The 22,887-nt window shown below is 45.7% G+C and overlaps 1 protein-coding gene across 10 annotated transcripts in view; it reads left to right on the top strand.

Annotated features, from left to right (window-relative positions):
- Tmcc3 (transmembrane and coiled-coil domain family 3) overlaps positions 1–22,887 on the top strand; it is a 216,354-nt gene that overhangs the window by 128,378 nt on the left and 65,089 nt on the right. The window contains exon 2 of one of the 10 annotated variants that reach the window (XM_004844946.3): positions 6,613–6,818. The exons of 5 other annotated variants lie outside the window; for them this stretch is intronic. Coding sequence is in view for 4 of the 5 variants with exons in the window: in XM_087192602.1 (XP_087048728.1) it covers positions 21,405–21,482 (78 nt within the window). In the remaining variant the exon portion in view is untranslated. Of the gene's footprint in view, positions 1–6,612; positions 6,819–21,259; positions 21,483–22,887 lie in introns of those variants that run through there. 4 more of the 10 variants (XM_087192602.1, XM_087192601.1, XM_004844953.4 and 1 more) reach the window with 4 other exon arrangements.

Here is a 22,887-nt window from a genome sequence, read left to right as displayed (position 1 = left end):
TGTTCTTCTTCTGTACCCACTGAAAAATTGTTCTCAGCTACGTGTGGAGGTGTGTGCGCGCGCGCGCGCGTGTGTGAATGTGTTGGTTTTTTTGAGATAGGGTCTCACTGTGTAGCCCAGGCTGGCCTCAAACTCCCGGCAACCCTCCTGCCTCAGCCTCCCAAGTGCTAGGAGTACAGGCGTGTACCACCATGCCCAGCTACATTGGTTTTTTTTTTGTTTTCGGTACTGGGGATCAAACTCGGCACCTTGCACTTGTGAGGCAGGCAGGGGAACCACTGAGCTAAATGTCCGGCCCTACATTGGTTTTTTTATGGCCATCATTTCCTTTGGTTCTGTTTCATGAACCCATGGCCTCGTATACCCAACCCAGCAAAACAGGGTTCCTTGCACACTGGGCTGAATGAACGGAGCCCTCATAACGTCCCCTCCTGGAAGCCACGTGGTGAGAGTAGAGAGTATCTTCGCAAACCACCAAAGCTACAGCGAAGGTTTCCCCTCCCCACCGGCGTTACCATCCCGATCTGCAAAAGCGTCACGCGGAGCAGGCACTGTAGTTTCAGTGGTCAGTGTCCTTTGCACGTTGTACAGCGATGAGGGTGAAGGGAAGGACAGGTCGCCAGTTTCCAGTGGGGTCGGATGCGCTGGAGCCCTGCCAAGTTTCTTCCCTCCCGAAAGACTTATCTTGAGCTTATCGGCTTCCTTTTTAAAGGCGAGCCTCCTTTTGTTCCGGAAATGTGTTTCTGGTGGGTACGAGTGGGATGGAACTTGTTGAAGGAAGTAGATCTGACGCAGTGATTCCACCCTTGACAATTGAGAGGCTGTGGGGGCTAAGAAACCCTGGGCTACGGAAGCCCAACGGGGTCACTGCCTGCGACTCCTTTGTGTCTGTGTTCTAAAACACACTGCTTAATTGTGCACAAGATGACATAAAACAGGAGAAACTCGTTCCCTTCCGGTTTCCATTCTCCTGAAGATGACCCGAGGGGGGACTTGGAGAGACTCAGTGATTCGGAAGAAAGTGAAGTATTATTAAGGGAAAATGGCTTTAATCTTGGACTCTGAAATCGCATGGTAAATGCGAGGAAAGCACTAAGGGGCTCCCGTGAGTGTTACCTGCTGCCTTCCGGAAACCGGTATTTTGTATGCCCCTGAGACCATCCGTGTGACAGCGCCCTGCCCGCTGTTTCCATGTCCATGGGAATAGGTCACACTTAGCGCATGGCTCAGCAATTTAGACGCGCCATCTGGGGACTTAGGGTGACCTTCGTGTCCACAGCTCTGTGGGTCAGTAGCTGTGATGCATTAGGTCTGGTCTGTTTGATAGTTGTGAATGAGTAAGTTACCCAACTCTATTCTCTGCCAAGCAAATCTGTTTCTAATTAAGGGGATCACAGAATCCAAGCACCAGGGCTCGGTTTGATGCAACATTTCCCATCTAAGGCTATATGTTCTGTGAAGCAAATACGAGGTTCTAGGAAGCTTTCATATGAAAGTGTGCTTGATATGTTTTTAGTATATGTGCTGCCGAAGTGTGCACATGCTTGATATGTTTTTAACATGCCTTCTAAACTGGGAGTGCACCTGCCTGTAATCCTAGCACTCGAGAGGCTGAGGCAGGAGGATCACCATGAGTTTGAGGCCAGACTGCTACACAGTGAGTTCAAGACCAGTGTGAACTACATAGTGAGACCCTGTCCCCAGAAATAAAAGAAAACAAAAAATGCATTTTGTACCTTTTTGTGTGTATTTCTACTTTTACCTAGGAAATGTTATAGCTTACTTTCTGGTGTCAGATGATCTTGAGTTTGACTCTACTGGCTGATTCCTGCACCTATTCATGTGTGTCACTGTGAACATGAGGTGAAAGGCAGGTGAGATATACTCCGTAAATTTCCTTCTCAGGTAAGACATGATAAAAAGAGTACTGCAAAGCATTTTCATTTAAATAATTCCATTCAAAATAGAGACCCAAAAGATTATGGAATTTTTCATCACTTGGTAGTTAAGGTCAAACACTAAGTTTTCACTTGATTTGCACCTAATAATGTATTGATTCATACTTGGAGGGTGCACAACATCTCACTATGTATCCCAGGCTGGCCCTTAACTCACAGCGGTCCTCCTGCCTCAGCCTCTGGAGTGCTGGGATTATAGGTGTGCGCCACCACGTGTGGCCCACTCCCAGCTTTTAATTCATACTTTCTTAAGTAAATGTCAGTTATCCTGCCAAAACAGAATCCAATAAAAATCCAGAGACTGAATCACGGGAAATAAACCTAGGGTTTTAGAAGCTATTGAATCTAATTTATAAATTATAAATATCAGCTTTGAACTTAATAATGTAACTTGGTTCAGTTTATTTTCTCAAAAGCGTAGGAAAATGGAAAGCATTGATCTGTGGTATCAGTCTGACTTGAGTTTTATGAATGGATTACTCTGCGTGACAGTGGGAAAAATTCTTGGTTTATTGAGACAGGGCCTTGCTTTGTAATCCAGGCTGGCCTTGAACTCTCAGCAGTCCTCCTGTCTCAGCCTCCCACATGCTGGGGTCACAAATGTGCACCACCACACTGGGCCAAGTGGGCAAAATTCTGAACCTCTGAGTCTCAGCCCCTTGGCCCTCAGCCTGGGGCCAGGATGCTTGCTGCCAATGTGAAAGTGCATGGGCACACAGACCCCCACCTGGGCAGCCTGGCAGTACCCACAGTTACTGCAGTCTCACTTAGCCCTCTTCCCTGCCTCCTCCTCTAGCCTGCCACTTACTAGTAAGTCATTTTACATATTCATGCCTCAGTTTCCTCATCTAGAAGGAAGGTCGGAGCCAGGTGTGGTGGAATACACCTATAATTTCAGCAATCAGGAAGCTCAGGCAGGAGGATCACTGTGAGTTCCAGGCCAGCCTAGGCTACACTGTGAGTTCCAGACAGCCTGAACTACATAATAGCACCTAATAGCACATAATAGGCCCTGTTCCACAAAAAGAAAGGAAGGCAGGCAGGAAGGAAGGGAGGGAGGGAGGGAGGGAGAGAAGAGAGGGAGGGAGGGAAGGAAGGAATAAAGGAGAAAGAAGGGAAGGGGAAGGGGGCCAGATCACACACTCCTCCCCTAAATTCCACAATTTCAGGCTTTAAAAGTGTAAATTATTTAAATGATTGGTTCCCATGTGGAAAAAATATTGGAGCCATACTCAGAAGCATAATTGATAGATCAATGAAATAGGTACTGACCCTGAACTGTATCTATTCTCTATGCTGAAGATAAATTCTTCTGAGAACAATTGGGAAATCCAGAAAACCATAACAGTTTCTTGCGTTCCCCTAAGAAAGCAATGAAACTCCACATCCTATAGTCCGGAAATGAGTAAATGGAAGGATGTAAATATTTATTGGAAGGAGACCGGATGGGAGAGAGGCTCTGCTTTGTCTGTGGTGGGTGGTAACACATCTATGGATCATTGTTGGGACTAAGCATTTAATAATCCCATCTGTTGAAAATGCATATTTGGAGGTACTTTGAAATTGGTATAAGCTACCTAAAAATTGGCAGGGATGTCAGCTGGAGAGATTCCAAGCTCTGAACCAGAACAAGAAATGCAGTATAAATCAATACATAATTATAACACTCCATCATTGGCCACAGCTCCTTAAATCTGTTTACTTAGGCATCATGCAGGCTTATAATGCTGGGATCTAGTACTGATGGGTCCTTTGCTAGCCACAGTTTGGATTTTTGGGGATACTGTTTATTTGACCTGAAAAACCCTCAACAACTGAACTTTTTCCTACTGGCCAATTGTGTCATTGTCTCCACTGATAATTCTCCATGTCCCCATTTGTCTCCTAAGTCCTGTTAAGTAGATTACATTTTGTTTCAAAAATGAATCACTGATCTGGGTGTGGTGATACATTCCTGTAATCCTAGCTACTTGGGAGGCTGAGATGGGAAGATTGAAAGTCTGAGCCCAGTCTGGACAATTTAGAGAGATCCTGTCTCAAAATAAAAAATAAAAAGGGCTGGATAGGCACATTATCAGACAGTGAGGTGGTCAGTGGTCCTTTCCAGGCTCTTGCTGTCCCATTCAAATAATTGGAAGGGACAGTCAGCTGATGGATGTAAAAGTTCAACATTTATTTAAGGTAAAAGAAGAAGGAAAAGTGAAAAGGAAATGCAAAAATAAGTGCTGAAGAGGAAGAAGTGCTCTGAAGAAAAGAGAAGATAAGCCGTGCACACAGTCTGGGCCACTGTGAGAACAAGAGGATAGTGGTAACAAAGTTCATGGCCAGCGTCTTTTACATCTTCGTTTGATGGCACATTCAGGCCCTCCCACACTTCGAAGCTGCGCAGTGAATGCATCTGGGCTGTGATTTGACAGCTCTCCATGATTGACAGATCATGTCTGATTGTCCAACCAGTTTGTCTTGCCCTAATCTTCTGCCTCGGGTGCAGGTGCATAACATATGGAGTACATATACCTGCTCCCTAAGATAAATATTGTGAACTTCATGTGTTACAAACATGTACTAATAAAATTTTTAAAAAATTTTAAAAAGGAGCCTGGCGTGTAGCTCAGTATGAGTTCCTCGGTTCCATCCCCAGTACTGAAAAAAAAAAAATCACTGTCTTATAAAGGGGTCTTGACACTTTTCTTCCTCTTACCCGTTTTGTTGTTGTTGTTTAGTTTTGGGGTTTTGTTTTAGATGGGGTCTTGCTAAGTAGTTCAGGCTGGCTTTAAACTCACTGTGGAGCCTAGCCTGTCCTCAAATTTGCAGTGATCCTCCTACCTCAGCCTCTCAAATGCTGGAATTACAGGCATGCACTGCCGTGCCCCACCCTCTTACCTATTTTTCAAACCAGAAACCTACTTGGTCAGGCTCAGCCTGGGATCTCATTGGGAGCAGCTTTGACACAGCATTCTGTGAACCTCTTTCTTTCAAAGTCTCCATTCCGCAGCTTCTCTTGTCTCCATCTTTTCTGTCCCTCTGTCCACAGGTCTCCTTCCTGTCCACTTACCCCAAGGCTCTGCTCGTAGATTTTCCACAAAGGGGCAGTGGCTTGCTGGGAACTGGAGCTGCTGTGAAGGAGAAAAGTTTGGGGCTTGAGGAGGTGCTGTCAAAGGCACTGAATGGATCATTACCTCTCTAGTTATCGTTTAATGAGATTCTTTACATAATTCTGTCTTTATATAAAATGAAAGTAGGAGTTGAAGAGAGAGCAGTTTTCAACCAAAGAAATCTGCATTTTGTTTGATTTTCCCAGGGCCATCAAGTTCCTCGGAGGTTTCAGTCTCCTCCTCATTGCCCAGCATAGCTGCTGGCACATGAGGTGTGACCTCCTGGAAGTGGTGTTCGGGGCTGAAGGGCAGCCGTAACCGCCAGGACCTCAGTGTGACTTCACTTGGAGTTAGAGCTTGTGGAGAGGTGGCCAAGTTCAGAGGAGGCCAGTAGATTGGCCCTGGTCTGACAGGGACTGGTGTGCTACATGAAGAGGACTAGGGTTTCATATGTACCACTGGACGGCCATGTGAGGACACAGCGAGCGGGCCATCACCTGCAAGCCAAAGAGAGATGCCTCGGGAGACCAACCCTGCTGCCATGGAGATCCCAGACTTCCAGACTCCAGAATGGCGAACGGAGAAACTTCTGCCTCAGCAGGCTGTGGTATTTTGTTACAGCGGCCCAGGCCGACGAATACAGCTAGTCACAGCAGTACCAGGCCTGTGTTAGGAGAATGCTGTAGGATCCAAGAGGAGAACCCAGGACGGGAGTCTACAGACTAGCTTGAAGGCAACCAGTGTGGTGGTGCATTCTTGGAATCCCAGCACCCTGAGTGAACTCCCACTGTTAAACCGAGCACAATGTGAGCAACGAAAGAACTAATGATCAGCCGGGTGTGGTGGCACATGCCTGTGATCTTAGCATCCTAGGGAGGGATGCAAGTTTGAGCCCAGCTGGGCAACTTAGTGAGACCCTCTCTCAAAATGACAAAAAAGGGCTGGGGATGTAGCTCAGTGTGGCTCAGTGCCGAGTTCCATCACCAGTACTACAAATAAATAGAAGGAAGGAGGGCTGGGGATGTAGCTCAGTGACACCGTGCCTTCCTTGCAAGTGCAAGGTCCTGAGTTTGCTCCCTGGTACAAGACAAAAAAAAAAAAAGGAAGGAAGGGAGGAGGACGGAAAGGAGAAAATAGGGTGAAAGGGCTCAAACAGAAAGTGAACCCAGCAGAGTGGCAACCTGGAGCTGTGTGTAACATGTTTGAAACCCTTTTCTTTCTTTTTTCTTTGGTACCGGGGATGAACTTGGGACTTTGCACTTGCGAGGCAGGCGTGGTGTCACTGAGCTAAATCCCTGGCCCTGAAGCCCTTTTCTAATGAGGAAGCAGCGGATGTCGCCCCAAGCTCAGGCTTACAGCAGAGCGGCAGCCCCTGCAGAGCCGCCCCGGCGTGGACGCCGAGTGTCCTGAGTGGAAGCGGACAGAGCTATGCCGAGGGCGACCAGCCTAGGCCAGGAGAGTGAAGCCAAAACCCAGCCGGGCTCCTGAAGAACAGCCCAAGTGCAAGTGTGTGGGGAGGGGCTGTGGCCTGCGCTCACTCGGTTCTGGTTTTCCTTTAGGAGTCATGGTTTCCTCTTCGCACTGCTTCAACGAAGGCACTAGAAAGACCTTGCGCGGTCGCGGAGGCCTGCATGTCCTGCATTTGGTGGCCTCTGCCTCAGCTGTGAGAATTTGACCTTTCTAAAGCCACAAGAGACTTCTGCTGGATTCAGTACGCTAAAGACAAACCCTGGCTTACACACACTGTTGTGCAGGCACCCGCCGGGTAAGCACTTCAAAACCATTATTTCTGTTCCTTTCGATTTATGCTGATGTATTCCTGCCTGCTCATTGGATAGCAGCCGTGGCCATCAAGATCTGATTTGTGTATTACATAATTATTCGGGATTCTCGATGGATTCTCAGTAATAGAATATATGACATATTTTCAGAGATGAAAACTTGCACCTGAGTTTTTATTTGGGTTTGGTACCTAGAAACATGCTGCAGTTTCACTTTTCTTCCAAGTGGATTACCAGTGGTTTCCATTTCCCATTGGTTGTTCCCACGCTGCCTCTTGTAGACTGTGCTTCCATATGCGCGAAAGGCTACTTCTGAATTTTCTCTTCTGGGGTCTGTATCCCTGTTCCTTGTTGTGTGAACTGAATTACCATTGCTGATAAAATGTCTAGCTATGGGATAAGAAGGGCACACCATGCCTGCCCCGCTCACCGTACTCCCTCACCAGGTTTTCTTTTTTCCATTGGATTTAACAATAAGCTTGTCAGCTTTTAGGAAACCCGTGTGTGTGTGTGTGTGTGTGTGTGTGTGTGTGTGTGTGTGTGTTACTAGGATTGGATCCAGTCGCTTGCACATGCTAGGTAAGCACTCTACCACTGAGCTATATCCCCAGCCCACTTTTAGTTTTAGATTTTAAAAAGCTCTCATTAAGTTGCCCAAGCTGGCCTCAAACTTGTGATCCCCCTGCCTCAGCCTCTCAAGTAGCTGGAATTACAGGTATGTGACACCATTCTGGGCTAAGAAAAACCCTTTAGACTGGACTGATTTAGGGGCAGTTGACATCTGTCTGATACTACATCTTTCCTTTTATGAGTATTAGAATACCTCAATATTAGCTTTAGGCTTTATTTTATAGAAAAATGAATGTTTAAATAAAGCACATCAGTATACACAATATTTAAATCTTCAAACATTTATTGAAGGATTTCCATTGCAAGAAGCATGCTAGGGATTGATGGATTTTTAAAATGAGCAAGTGAGTCCTCTATTTTAAAAGATCACAGTCTATTAGAGAGCAGTTCAGTAGACAAACACACAATTTAATATAAACCAGACTGTGATAAATATTCTGCCAGAGTTCTACACAACACACTACCAGGGAAGGGAGATCAATTTTGGCCTGAGAGATGGCATACTAATATTAATATGTTTATAGTTTACCTTGTATTTATTTTACATTTTATAGAATGAGATGGGGAGAATACTTGTCAGCTTCTCCCTCCCTCCTTTTTTTTTTTGTGGTATTGAGGATTGAAGCCAGGGCTTTTACACTGAGCTACACCCCTATTTTATTTTGAGACAGGGTCTGGCTAAGATACCCAGGCTAGGCTCCAACTTGCATCCTTCTGCCTCAGCTTCTCAGAGTGCTGAGGTTACAGGCATACATCATCATGCCTGGCTACTGATCTATTTTCATATGTTGATAATTAAATAAACATGGAGTTCGTTCTTTATATTGTCATCTAGTCAATGTGAAAATATAGGCTGAGTATTCCAAATCTGAAAGTTGAAGTGCTGTAAAATCTGAAACTTGGTGAGCACCGATACAGCACCTCACTGAACCTTATGTGATAGAAGTGATGATCAAAATGTAGGCATACTAAGTTACCTTCAGGCTAGGCATATAAATAAATTTCATGTTTAGACTTGGGTCCTATCTGCAATATATCTCATTCTATATATGTAAATATTCCAAAATCTAAGAGAATGTCCAAAGCTCTGAAGCACTGAGATGGGAGATTGGGACAGGACAAACCAGCAGGACAAGAAGGCATAAGCTGTCAATCACAGAGACCACGTACACACGAGCAGTACACAGTTCCCAGGCCCTGCACCTGGGCCAATCAGAAAGTGCTGTCTTCAATTCTTCTGGCACAGCATCAAGCAGGTTTTGAGGGGATAGCCTACGTGTGACCTCAGGTGAAGAATGAGGGATACAAAAGACCCACATCACAAACCTGGCCACTGTGCACTTCTGTCAGTAGCCCACTCTCACTCTACAGAGCATACTGCTTTTCCTACCTTTAATGAACCTCACTACCTTTTTTGCATGTTTTGTCCTAGTTTTTACCCAAGGTTCCAGGGTGCCAAGAACCCGGAAAGGATCCCTAAAAAAAGGCCGTGGGACTCCAGAATCTGGGAACGATAGTGTTGCTCCTAAGCATTTAAGATAAGGGCTAGTTTGCAATTTTTTGTACTAGTCTTCAAATTATGAATTAAGTAAAATTTACATCTCAGTTCCTCAGTCTTGGTAGACACATCCCAATCACTGAAGCCCAGCACAAGGGACACTTGTCTACTGTGTTGGGCTTTGGACAATCATTTATTGCACAAATAATCTTGATATCTACATGAAGGAAAATATTTAAAGCACAATTGTTTGTGCCCTGAACCTGGATTTTGTGCATAATATATATTGTGATTGGTGATCTGGATTTAATTGGTTCTATCCAAAATGTTCTGATATTTCTGGATTGAAAACAGTGCAATTCTACCTGTGAACAGATTAGATAGAAATAGTGATGAATGGGCAAAGCCTAGGGAACTGTCTGGAGAATGAATAGTTTTGCACTTGTGAGTGTCAGAAAGCTTTAGTGAAATTTATGGACTTCTGTCCCTCTGAGTGGGGCAGAAATTCAAAGCTGAGCCATATACGCTGGGGAGCTCTCTTCTTGGATCTTTTCTTTTTCTTCCTATTACCTTCATGCTCCCTTTCAGTAGTTGAAAGGGATGTTGTAGGTGAAAGGGATGTTGTTGTTGACCACATCCTACTGTTGTGCAAAGCCTATGTGTAACCTTCCTACCAACTTCTGATGATTCTTTTTTTAAGATTAGCACATGTTTGCAGTACCTAATGTTTAGATGTCCTGTGTGGAGTTGGTACGTGTGCTTAACACATCTTAACTCCTTTCTCATCCCCTTTTCTTGCCCTCTCTCCTCCTCCCGACATCTCTCGATCCCTTTCCCATTTGAGGAAGAGCTATCTCCCTACTTCCTATTGTCTGTCTTTTATTTTGCTCTTTATTTATACTTTGAGTGTCTCATGTAAGAGAAACCATGTGATATTTAAGCTTGTGTGTCTGATTTATTTCACTTAACAATAAAGTCTCAAGGTGCATTCATTTGCCTACAAATGACTCAAGTTTATCTTTGTTTATGGCAGAGTAGTACTCTGTCATGTATAAATATATTTTCTTTATCCATTCCCCTGTTGATGGACATATAGGCTGCTTCCAAGATTTAGCTGTTATGAATACTGCTGCTATAAACATGGGTGTGCATATATCACTGTAATATGTTTTTAACTCTTTTGGGAAGATACCTAGAAAAGGAATAGCTGAGTCAGATGGGATTTCTATTTTTAATTTTTTGAGAAATCTCCATACTGATCTCCATAGCGGTTGTACAAGTTTACATTCCCACCAATAGTGTAAAGAGCCCCTACCCCAGGAATTCATCATAAAATAATTATTTTAATTCCTTCTTGCTGGCTGGGTATCCTGTTATCTTGGCCCTGGGGCAGCATTTTTCTCTTTTTGTGAAAGACATTCCTTCATAGGGAAGTGAAAAATCAATGGAATGTCAGAAATATTAACTGAAGGAGCACCAGCCACAGGCTGATCTGAGAAGCAGCGAAGGGAAATAATAGAACTATAACAAAGCTTTCAAAACTGTCAGCTAGGACAGTGAGTACTTCTAAATACTTCCACAAAATTGAACCTTCACTTCCCAAGTAATGTGAGAATTGATTTCTCATTCTGTGAAAGTGAAATACAAAACTGAAATTGCAGAAGTGCTTGGAAATTATAGAAAAGATTTATTTACAGAGTCTTCAGATTAAGGATAAAGTCATAATGATGCAATTTTGAATTTTAAGAGCCCTATTCATTTTCTTTCTTCAGAAGAAGATCATAAAACAAAAGGCTTAGAATGTGCAGGTCATTCTTGGGGGGTTATTAGGACTGGTGGACGCTCGGTCAGAAGTTAGGGAGCAGCAGGGATGGGTCTGGCGGGGGAGTGGGACAGGTCACGTTCAGATGTGTGAAGTGTTTTGAGAGGGAACTGCAGCAGTGGAGCTCACAAATGCTCTGAAGTCCTTCCCCATTCATCTTCTCAGTAGGCCAGCTGAGACTTCCGGTGAAGAGACAGTTATTGCTTAATAGGCACAGTTATCCCCATTCTACTGGTGAGAAAATAGAGGTCTATAAGGGTTAAACAAATTGTCCAGGGGTAGTCACCTAACATGTGAGCTTTGGTCTCAGGCTAACCTGAATGTCGACTCTGCTCTTTCCCTTACGAGCTGGACAGCCTTGATCAAATCTCTTAATCTGCTCAGAGGCCCGGATTGCTACTCGGTAAAATGAAGGGAAAAATAGCACCCAGCAGCATAGAGACAGGAGGCGAGGGGTTTGGCAGTGATTCAGAGTTGGGGCATTTGAAGTACCTGGAGCAGATGAGGCAGGTTAAATAAGTAGCAACTTGTCATTTACTGGCTCTGTGCTGCCGGAAAACACAGAAGAAAGGTTTCGTTCTTACTCTTTAGTAGCTAAATATTTTGGACCTGTGTTGACCATTTTGCCCTGGACATTCAGGGTACATTTTGCATTTTGGCATTTTGCACCAGGCACTTTGCTAAGCTCTGTGGCAGTCAGTCCTAGGTCTGGCGATGTACAGCAGAGAAACCCCACTCTCTCAGGGGTGTTAAGAGAGTGGGTGTCCAGTTAACTTATTCACTCGGGATGTTGTGGGCAACAGATTATTTCCCGACCTTAATTGGGAAACAGTTGTGCTGCACTTCTCTATTCTGTTGTTGATGATGATGGGTTGTTTCCAGATGGGGACTCTCAGTGTTCTTGTGGGGTGTCCTGGTTGACCGTTGCCCTTTAGGGTGCACGCGGAGGAGTGCAGTAACTGGGTGTGACCGGCCCTGCTGCTCCAGGTCACTGCCAGCATTAAGTGTCATAATACTTTTTGTCAGCCTAGTATTGTTACCCTCCCTTTTTTATTATAATTTTGACAGCACCATTACATAAATGATTCCTTACACAATGACATATCCTTCCCAAGTACAATTTGTAATAGCCACGCTGTAATTTCTGTGTGGATAGGTCATGATTTCTATACTCAGTCCTTTATTTTTCATACGTAATAGATCTTCGACTTGTCTCAGCCTTTTCAGAATGATATGACACTGTGAGGAATGACAATCTTTGGCTGGAAAACTTTGCCCACACTGCCTTATCTTTACAGGACAGATTCCTAGGAGTAGAATTGTTTGGTCAAAGTGTACAAGCAAAAAGGAGAGCTGCTCTGTGTGGCAGCAAGTGGCTTGGGAATGGAGGGAACTAAAGGCAGCGGACAGGAAGCAAGCTGGCCCTTCTCCCTCTGCTGCTCAGCAGAGGTGTGGGTGGAGGACCCTGGGGCCCAGACCCACCGGGGCTCCTGCTGTCTTCCTCGTCCCATAGGAAAATTGCTGATGACAAGGAGTGGCCCTGAAACACAGCCTTCTCCTCAACAGGGCACTTTTTAAATCCTCTAAGTCTCACCATAAGGAATAAACGGTGGCACAATGGAACAAGCTTTCGGTTCGATTTTGTTTTCCACAGACATTATTGAGCTCTTATTTTGTAAGTGTGTACAGGTATTATCTCATGAAATCTTTACTGACAGTTTGAGGTGGGTGCTGTTGTCCTCAGTGCACGAATGAATCTGAGAAGCGAGGCTTTCTAGCTGGTGAGGAGCGGGCCCCAGTCTGTCTCTAGTACTCCCTGTCTCTCAGTAGCCGCACAAGATCATCTAGAATTGGAGCTTTGAGTGATAGAACGGAGATACTGACCGAGTTCAGGGAAGAGAGGAATGAGCAGAACCAGAGTGGCCTCAGTAGGTGGCATCCTCTCTGCAGACAGGACTGGGCCCCGGACTTTAAAAACACAACACGCCAGATGTCCCTGCCCCGCATCTCCCACTGTCCTTTCCTTGCAAAGCAGGTGGAAGAAATGCAAAGCACATCCACAGGGAGTGTGTGCCTGGGATGCAGCTGGCTCATCCTCCAGACTCAGTCTGGGCTTAATGAGAGAGAATGCTCCTGGGCTGGCCATGCCGAGGAGTCAGACAGAGCTCCCCCAAGAGCTGCAGCACCCCCTCCAGCTACAGATTTCCCTGCCTGGAACATTCTGGGCCTAGCATGAAGGAAGCCATCTGAATCTGCATTGTTTTCTAACACTGCTTTGGACTTCTGGGAAACTGGAATTGCAGATAGACAAGAATCAAACACAGCGATCAGATGGTCGAACTCTTTCCTTCTAAAGGTAGGATAAGGGGTTAGAAATGGCCAGGCTTGGTGGAGCACACCTGCAATCCCAGCACTCAGGAGGCTGAGGCAGGAGGATCGCTGTGAGTTCCAGGCTATCCTGAACTACATAGCAAGACCTTGTCTCAAAATACCAAAACATCGGGCCGGGGATTTAGCTCAGTGGTTTTGCTGCCTGCTGCGCAAGCGCAAGGACCCAAGTTCAATCCCCGGTACCAAAAAAACCACAAAAACCCCCAAAACATCAAACAACCCCCCAAAAAAGGTTAGGAATAATAGCGCTTATGTTGTATAACCTGGGTGTATATGATAGAAAACAAAGACTCAAACCAATGCCGATCCATGAACAGAGTAAAGCATGTGACTGTGGAATTATCTACACAACCCTACCATGTACATTTTGTACTAAACAGCTCAATGAATAGAAGAAGTTATATTGAAGCTGAATCAAATCTATGAACTTTACTAAATTCTTCCAGCCAAATCAGGGTTTAATTATGGGCCATTTGCTCAGCAAAACCCTCTAGAATCGTTGCTTTGTGCCAGATGCCGTACTTAGCACTGCCTGAGGGCCTGGTATGGGTGTGGTTTCGACACAGCACGGTGTACCCTGTGTCCCCTCTCTGGTGCAACCAGGCCTGGAACCCAGGGACAGACAGCTTCTCCAGAGACAGAAATGCAAACCAAATCCCAGTGTTGGTCCCTCATTCCCCAAACCCAAACTTTGTCCTTTGGAAATGAACACAGTGGCACCTAGATTAAAAATATATTTAATTTATACTTTTTGTGTGTGTGGTAGTGGGAATTGAACCCAAAGCCCTTGCCCTGAGCTATATTCTCAGCCCTTTTTACATTTTTTGAGACATGGTCTCTCTAGGTCACTAAATTGCCTTTTAATTTGGAGATTATTAGAGGTTAAGGGGCAGTCATAAGGAGTGACAGTGATAGTTACTTTCTCCCAGTGGTAGTACATTAATATAAATACCACATTAGCATCAGTACAGTCTTCCTTTTATTGAGATCTCCCCAGTTTATTTGCACAGATGTTCCTCAGCATCATACATTGAGAATATTGTAAGGCACATGTAGTGGTGCACACCTGTCATCCCAGCACTTGGAAGGCTGAGGCAGGAGGATCGCTGTGAGTTCAAGGCCAGCCTGAGCTACAGAGCAAGACTCTGTCTCGGAAAAAACAAAGTGCATTTCATACACCTAACCTAATGGGTTGCTGAACTTGGGATACTGAGGCTGACTGGGACCCATGGCTCCCTGCCTGTCCCCACAGCACAAGGGAGTATGGAACTGCATACAGTATGGCCAGCCTAGGAAAGATCAGAATTAAAAGCATGGCTTCTGCTGAATGTGTATTGCTTTTGCACCATTAAATCCAACCATTGTCATTGGTACCCATTTGCGTGTATGTGCATGTGTGTGTTTAGTTCTCTGCCATTTTATCACATGTGTAGCTCTGGTCCATCCACCTTTTCAATGCAGACCACTTCCGCTCCACCAGGAGCCTGGCTTTGCCTCTCTGCAACCACGAGTCCCTCTAGGCACACTTGCCGGGTGCGGCAACCACTCATCTCTTCGACATTGCAGGAATTGTATCATTTCCAGAATGTTCCATAAAAGGAATCAGCCAGGCGTGGATTACAGGCTGTCAGCCCAGCACTCTGGGAGGCTGAGTCACGAGGATCACAAGTTCAAGCCCAGCCTGAGCAACTCCGTGACTTAGCAAGACCCTCTCTCTGGATGTTGATTCACCTGCTGGGACATCTGGGCTGTTTCCAGTTTTTGTTGTTAGCAGTAAAGCTGCTGTGAATATTCATGGGTAGGTTTCTGTCAGATGATATTTGCATATTTTAGTTTTATAAAAAACTGCCCAACTGCTTTCCAGAGGCACTGAACTACTTTACATTCCCATCTACAGTGTATGAATTGTCTAGTTTCTGCACATCCTTGTTAGCATTTGGTGTCTTTTTTTTTTTTTGGTATGGAGGATTGAACTCAGGACCTTGTGCTTTCAAGGCAGGCCTGGTGCCACTGAGTCACGTCCCCAGCCCAGCATTTAGTATCTTACTCTTTTAGCCATTCTGACAGGCGTGTGTGATGTCCCCTTAGTTTTAATGTGCATTTATTTTATGGTTCATGAGGTTGAATATATTTTCATGTTTATTTCCCACCATAAATCCTCTTCCACGTCTGTTCATGTCTTTTGCTCATTTCTAGATTGTTAACTTTTTCATTGAATTTTTTCTTTTTTTTGGAGACAGGGTCTCACTATGCAGTTCAGGCTGGCCTTGAACTCACAATGTAGCCTAGGCTGGCCTCAAACGCTTAGCGATCCTCCTGCCTCAGCCTCCCAAAGGCTGAGATTACAAGGGCATGTCACCACACCCAGTCTTTAATTGAATTTTGAGAATTCTTAATACATTCGCATACATATTCTTCCTGATTATGTGATTTGGCAAGTATTTTCTCCTCATCTGTACCTTGTCTTTCATCCTCTTAACAAGGATTTCCACGAAGCAACAGTTTTTTAATTTTGATCAGATAGAACACTTTTTTGTACTTCTGCCTGTAGCCTCAAGTTGTAGGGAAGGCAAATGTTAGACATTTGAAGGCTGTCTGTAGAATCCTCTTTGATAATCACTGTGCTTGAGAAACCACTAGCACAAAATGATTGCATTTGCTAAAAAAAGAATATTGGAAGGCACATTCACTACCCTGCTGCGTTTCAGTTCAGTCTTTCTACTTTCCTGTGTTTTATCAAAATCTTGCCAAGTGGAAGTTTTAGGCTTCGGTGCCATATGATTGCTAATGCTAAATAAGTAGCGGTGATTATTTCCTTACAGTCATATGGAATATGCTGTGTTAGAAATTAAATGTAAGTGTTAAGAGTGGTCATTTGCAGTTGGCTATTAACTAACTAGAGCATCATACTTGCAGCAGGAAGCTTCTGGTCCCCAGTATAAACATTTTCTAATATTGCTGACTGACATCAGTTATACATCAGATCACCTGTGTTCACTTCAAGCTAAATAATTTTTTGTTCGTTTATTTTTTGAGATGGTTTTGAGACAGGCCTCAAACTCTCAGTGATCCTCCTGCCTCACCTCCCAAGGGCTGAGATTATAGGTGTGCACCATCACAGCCAGCTACCTGAATAAAAATCTGATTGATTCTTTCTTTTGACCTCTCTCTTCTTAAATCCTTAGGCAGGGTAAAAACCCTTACTATACTTTTAGTTTCATAAATTTTTTTCCCAAAGGGACGTCTTCCCTATACTGTTTAATTAAAATGGAACATGAAAAGAAATAACATTTCCTTTACTTAGAAGAGGCTTGCATTTCCATCTTGAAAATCAGTCTTTCCTTTTGTCTCCTTCCTTCTCCTATGATGCCAGTAAGCCTGAGGCACCTGAGGAAATGTGTCACCATTTCCTTTTTCCTACCACTGTGCCAAGGACATGGCCATTTTGGGGTGGGGTGTCTCCCTGTCTAGATGGGCAGAGCTTGGTTCCGCACAGCCTGGGGCGGGGGGACTCTGATGGGCTCTGACGAGGTCACATGCCTATCCCTGCACAAGTCACAGTGACTCTGAGTGCCCAAGGTTGGACCACGTGGCTCTTCCGGAGCCAGGATCATCCACCTCCCCTAAACCATTTGGGCTACGAGTAGAACTTCGGGTCCCAAAGGAAAATCTAGCTGCTGTGTCCAGAGAAATAGGCTGGAGTCTTAGCTCATCATTGCAAACTTGAAACCTGTTCTGCTTCTTTGGTGCTTAGCATGTGCTGCCTTGTGCTCCTTACACTGTGGATGAAAATTCATATTTCATACCTTAGCTGTGAACCTTTGGATTCTTCATTGTTCCCGCTGCATCACTTTAACAGTGCCATGTTTCTCATTGCTTTTTTTTGGTACCGGGGATCGAACTCAGGTCCTTGCGCCTGTGCAGCAGTTGGTGAAACCACTGAGCTAAATCCCCGGCTGTCATTGATTTTTTGTAGAGAGACGCCTGTGAAGGTATCATCAGTCAGAGGCAGAGATTTCTTATATCCACAGGGAAACCTCATCCCTGCCACCCCTCCTGACCAAACCCTGGGCATTGGTGCTGACCCTAGAAGAAAGGAGGTCTCTTTCCCCCGGGGCCCCGCTCACCAAAGGACAGCCAGATGGCAATGAGCGCTGCTCGGTTCCTTTCTTTTCTGGGGAGCTCGCTCTTGTGCTATTTAATTTGGGCACTGAAAAAATTATTTTGTATGAGTGCCCAGCAGAGCAGCTTTCGGGCAGCCGGCTTATGAGATAAATCTAAATGATCTAAAAAAGAACATCCTCTGCTAATTGCAATCTAATAGAGTCTGATAATGTTTGAATTCATCCCTTTCATCGTGGGTCAGAATTCCAGGATGTGGGTCTTCCTGGGAACCCCATGACAGTCGTGGACATGGAAACGAGGTGCCTGTTCGCACACAGTTACACACACACACACACCCCTGCCGGCACACTCTATGTAGCTCTAATTAGCTGGGAAGGGGCAGCGCACATACCAGGCCCAAGAGGAGGAAATCCAGGGATGTACTCTCACAGATTTTCAGAATGGACCTTTGAGGGACTAAGTGGACACAGTGACTTCACAGTACCAGACCATCTTGCATTCATATCAGGCTTTATTTATTTAATTTTATTTTATATTTTGGTACCAGGGATCAAACTTGGGACCTTGCGGTTGCGAGGCAGGCGGCGGCACCATTGAGCTAAATCCCCAGCCCTCAAGGTATAAGGCCCCTTCAATTTACTATTTTTTTTTTTGTTTTTTTGTTTTTGTTTTTTGGTACCGGAGATTGAACTCAGGACCTTGTGTTTTCGAGGCAGGGGCAGCACCACCGAGCTAAATCCCCGGCCCCATATCAGGTTTTATGTCTGTAAGGGCTGTTATTTCAGAAGTTACTAGGGACTTGAATTCCAGGATTGAGGATAACATCATAACATTTGTGGCCTTTACATTTTTAAATTATCCTGAAAGATTGTGTGAATGAATATGAATGTATACCCCATGTGCCAATAATCAGTTGTTGAAGAGCATTATTTATAATCTTATACCCCTTTCCTATTGAATGCTTCTTCCTCTCCTCACCAGAGATACTGTCCTGAAATTTGTCAGCTCTTGCTTTTCTTAATTCTTTTATTAAAGAAATGAGTCATCTTAAAAATATTTTTTAAATTTACATGAAGAGAATCTTAGTACCTGTAATTTTCTATGACTTGCTATTTGTTTATTTATTTTATTTTTCGGCATTGTTTGTGAAGTTTACCCAGATGATTTTTTAAAGCTGGAACTGTGGTTTATCCTTTCACTTTATTATTTCTTTTCATATCAGAAGTTTACATTTTTTAATGTTGTCAAACTTTTCTAGTTTATGCTCTTTGTGACTTGCTTTCTTGACTTGTTTTTTATGACCATAATGATCTTCTTTCATTTTCTTCCAACCATTTCAAGTTTTTTTTTCCCACCTCCTTTGGGGCTTTATCTTCTCTGCTATTGATTTTGGTGTATGTTGTGAGGTAGGGATTCTCTCTCTCTCTTTCTCTCTCTCTCTCCTCTCTCTCTCTCTGTCTCTCAAGTAAAAAGGCAAATCATGCCACTGTGAGTTTGCTTAAAAATTTTTGTATCTTTGCTTTTTCCTCACAGTTAAAGCCAAAATTCTTAAACTGGCCTAAAATGTCCGATATGATCTGGTCTTCTGAGATGCCTCAGACTTTGTTTCCTATTGGACTTCTGGGAACATGGCCTCCTTGATCTTTTAGAACATTCCCACAACATTCCAGCCTCAGGGCCCTTGGCTTGGTGTTCTGACTGAAGCTTACACGTATCTTCATTCCTGGATACCCTGCCCGAATGCTGCCTTATCACTTGGCCTTCTCTGGGCACCCTGGCTAAAATGTCCCTCTATCACACTTGTCCCCTAACAAGGGGCAGTATCTCTCTTCTCTGTTTTGGGAGAACTTATCTGGAAAACTACCTGGGCTTGCTGGAGGGGGAGGGGATATTTTAAAAGTTTTTATTTAATTTTTTGAATGGCTTTAGGACTAGCTTTCCTGATTCTTCTTAAGTTGGCTTTGAAAAGTCTATCCTCTTTATGTAAAAACATTTTTTGCTTTTGAATACTTAATGTATGCCCACAATACAGTCAATTTTAATAAGTATACACAGTCAAAAACAAATCTCTCTTCCATTTCTTCCTTCGAGCTACCTAGTTTCCCTATGCTGGCTTCATTTCTTATCTATTTATTTCTGTAGTTTTTTGATTATCCTCCCAGAAATATGTATATGTAACCATATATGTTTATGCATAAATATGTATTTTTATATATATTGTTTTTACACAAATGGTAGAATACTATATATATTATTTTTCTCATTGCTTTTTTCATGTAACTATATGAGGTGTGATCAAAATACACAGGGGTAGGGTGGGAAATTTAGCTCAGTGGTGCTGCCGCCTGCCTCATAAGCTCAAGGTCCAGAGTTCGATTCCCAGTACCAAAAAAAAACCAAAACACAGGGGTGTTTAAGTTTAAAAAGTTATTTTATAGTAAAAGACACATTGCCATTAATCCCTCTCAAAAATACTCCTCCTCTCTGCACACACTTATCTCATCATTCTTGATACCTTCTGAAGCAGTTCTGAAGTCCTCTCTTATGAGTGGCCTTGCCAAGTGTGATGAAATTATAGTGAATGTTGCTGCTGAGTGCTCTCCACCCGAAAGGCAGGCTTGTAAAAACATCAGAGTGAGTCCTCATCCACCTTATTCACTGGATCTGGCACTGTGTGACTTCTGGCTCTTCCCCAGAGTCAAAATGACCATAAAAGGCAAATGTGTTGAATCAATTTAGGACATCAAGGCAGCCATGAGAGCACAACTAAAATCATGAAAGAGGACTTCCAGAACTGCTCCCGAAGTGGCATGAAAGATGAGATAAATGTGTTCAAGAGGGGGAGTATTTTGAAGGAGATTAATGGCCATGTGTCTTTTGTTGTAATAATTGTTTTTTAACTTAAACATTCACCTTAGTTATTAAAAATAATTTCATAGGTACACATAGAGGGCTGTCCTGTTCTATTACACCTAGCTTCTGCGAGATGGATGTGCTGTGATTTATAATTCAGTCTGCTTCTGAAGACGTTTGGATTTGCAATTGCTTTCTAACCCGTGCCCCTTACCTGTCTTTAACCAGCGCTTCATACTAACAGATACACCTTCTTCTTCTTTTTGGGGGAGAAGGGCTGGGAACAGGCCCTTCGCAAGGAGCTACATCCTCCAGCCCCTTTGTTTCTGAGATGGGGCCTCACTGCAGTCCCCCCTGCCTCAGCCTCTCAGGGTGCTAGGATTACAGGCATGGGCCACCACCAGCCCAGCCAACTTTTAGAATTTCACTTTTGATGTTATCTCCCGGGCCAGAAACTCCAGCAGTTGCTCAACACCCACAGAAAGAGGCTGAACGTCTCACCCTTGAAAGCAGAGATTGGTCCTCTCTGCAAGGCACTTCCAACCTGCCAGCCAGTCTTCCGAGGTGCACAGCAAACCAGTGCTCTGAATCTGGGGTTAGGAATCTGCGATTGAATTGCTCATTGGTCTCTGTCCCAGGCTCCAACTTCGTTGTAGCGGGGATCGTTCATTGGGAATGGAGAATTCTGTACACAGAAGGGTCTCAGTTTACGTGAATCTGTTGTATGCTTGTTGGTATCACAGAGGAGAAAACGGCTTTTTAAAATCTCTAGTGCGTAGCCAGGGTCTGCCCGTAGGAGCTGTCAGTGAGTGCCTGTTGAATGAACGCATTCATAGCAGGCGTCAACATGTTGCCCTCAAAGCCGTCGTTTATCATAAACATGCAAATAAGTCCTCTGCGTCATCGTCAATGTCGCTGGTGTTTGGGGCCGGGGGAGTTTTAGAAGCGGGTGGAACAAGTTTCGGCGCAGCCCGGAGGGGGCCTGGAAACGGCACCCAGAGCTGGGTTTGCGTCGCGGAGGCCGGGCGGGGCGGGGCGGGGGCGGGCGGAGCCTCGTCGCCCCGCCCCGTCCCCTCCCCGCCGCGGCGCCGGCGGCGGCGGCGCAGGGCGGCCGCGCGGGCGGGAGTCGGCACCAGCTGCAGCCGCGCGCGCCCCCCGCGGCCGGCTCCGGGGCGACCCCGAGCGCGCTCGGGCAGCCGGCGGCGCGGCGGCCGCGGGAGAAGCAAAGTTCCCGGTGCGAGCGACGGCGCGATGCCGGGCAGCGACACGGCGCTCACCGTGGACCGGACCTACTCGGACCCGGGCCGGCACCAGCGCTGCAAGAGCCGGGTGAGAGCGCGGGAGGGGCGGCGGGAGGGGCGGCGGGCGGGCGGCTCGGCTTCCGCGCACACTCTCGACCCGGCGCTCGCCCCTCCGGCTGCCGGGGCCGTGTGAGGCGGGGGGCTTCGGAGCCCCGACCGCAGCTCCGGAACCCGGATCGGGCGCCCGGGGTCGTCGACAGCTCGCTCCCTGCCCGGGAACGCCCTCCGTGCGGATGTGAGGGAAGCCCGCGGCCCCGGACCCCTCCCTGGGCCCGGGCGCCTCCCCTCGCGCCCCCCGGGGCGGCGCGGAGCCGGAGCGCAGTGCGCCCGCGTGCTAAGTCGGTGCGCCCGGCGCTGTCTCTCCAGAGTTGCAGCCGCGCGAAGCGGGCCGGCGCCCTAGCCATTGTTTGCAGTGTAATTTGCTGTTGCTGATTTTGGCTGTGGGCTAAAATAGCTCCTCTGAGCAAGCTGCGGAGACGAGCAAGTAGCGCTTCCACGCACAGACCGAGGCTGCAGCGTAGCGCGGGGCCCGGGGACAGGGGCCGCCACCATCCCGGGGCCACCTTCGCCTCCCGGGCAGTTTAACGGGGGGCGGATGCCAGGCTGCGCGATCCGTTCGCCCCTGGGCTGATCCGGTGCCATTTAAAACATCACCTCCTCCACCGGCATCTCTTCTGGCAGCCGAACCTGTAGTGGCTTCTGCGCAGCCAACTCCTGACTTGTCCCAGGCCTGGACGTTGAGGTGTCAGCTTACCTGTATAAAGTTCACTGAGGTAGAACCAGATCGGTTTCTGTCAAGATCCAGTGATGACCGGGTGGAAGTGGCAATAGTGATAGAATGTGTCTGGTCCCTCGTGCACGATTTGTGTGCTCAGTCTTAATTCCAGCCGATTGTCCCAGAAAGGAAGTGGCGAATCCTTGGCTTGTGTTCCCTTTAGCACCAGTTAATCATTTTCACCGAATGATTTAAGTTTTCACAGTTTGAATAGGTTGGTGGAATAATATCCCTTGCACTCGTCCAGTTTCCCTTAGTTTTGCACTTGTGAAAAAAGTTTCATAGCAATTTGTTATGAAAGTAACCAGAAACTCCATTTGGGAGAGTACAAAGATTTTTTGGTTACCCACTGTTAGAACAGATGCCCGGTAGTTCATACAGGTAACTGATGCAAAGACCTTTTTGTAATGTGCTTGTAATTGGGGCCTGGGATCCATAAAGTTAGTGTCGCACTTGATGGAAGAGGTTTCAGGCTTGAAAACTGTGGAAGCTGGGTTTGTCTTGTCACAGCTGTGATGATTTGTGTGTAAGCAATGAGATTAGTAATCTTTGAGGGGTGGACGGCTCACTGTGAGAGCATTGGGACGACTGGCCAAATTTGTGGAACTTTCCAAAACTCCCCCTGTAAAGTGGATAAACTCCTGCCTCAGCTGCTTAG

This window comes from Heterocephalus glaber, unplaced genomic scaffold, assembly GCF_053883595.1.
Source record: "Heterocephalus glaber isolate CG9 unplaced genomic scaffold, H.glaber_assembly_v1.0 deba00001572, whole genome shotgun sequence".
NCBI classification, from domain to species: Eukaryota; Metazoa; Chordata; class Mammalia; order Rodentia; family Bathyergidae; genus Heterocephalus; species Heterocephalus glaber.
The sequence above is the reverse complement of the archived record's forward strand: the minus strand, read 5'-3'. Positions and strand labels throughout refer to the sequence as shown.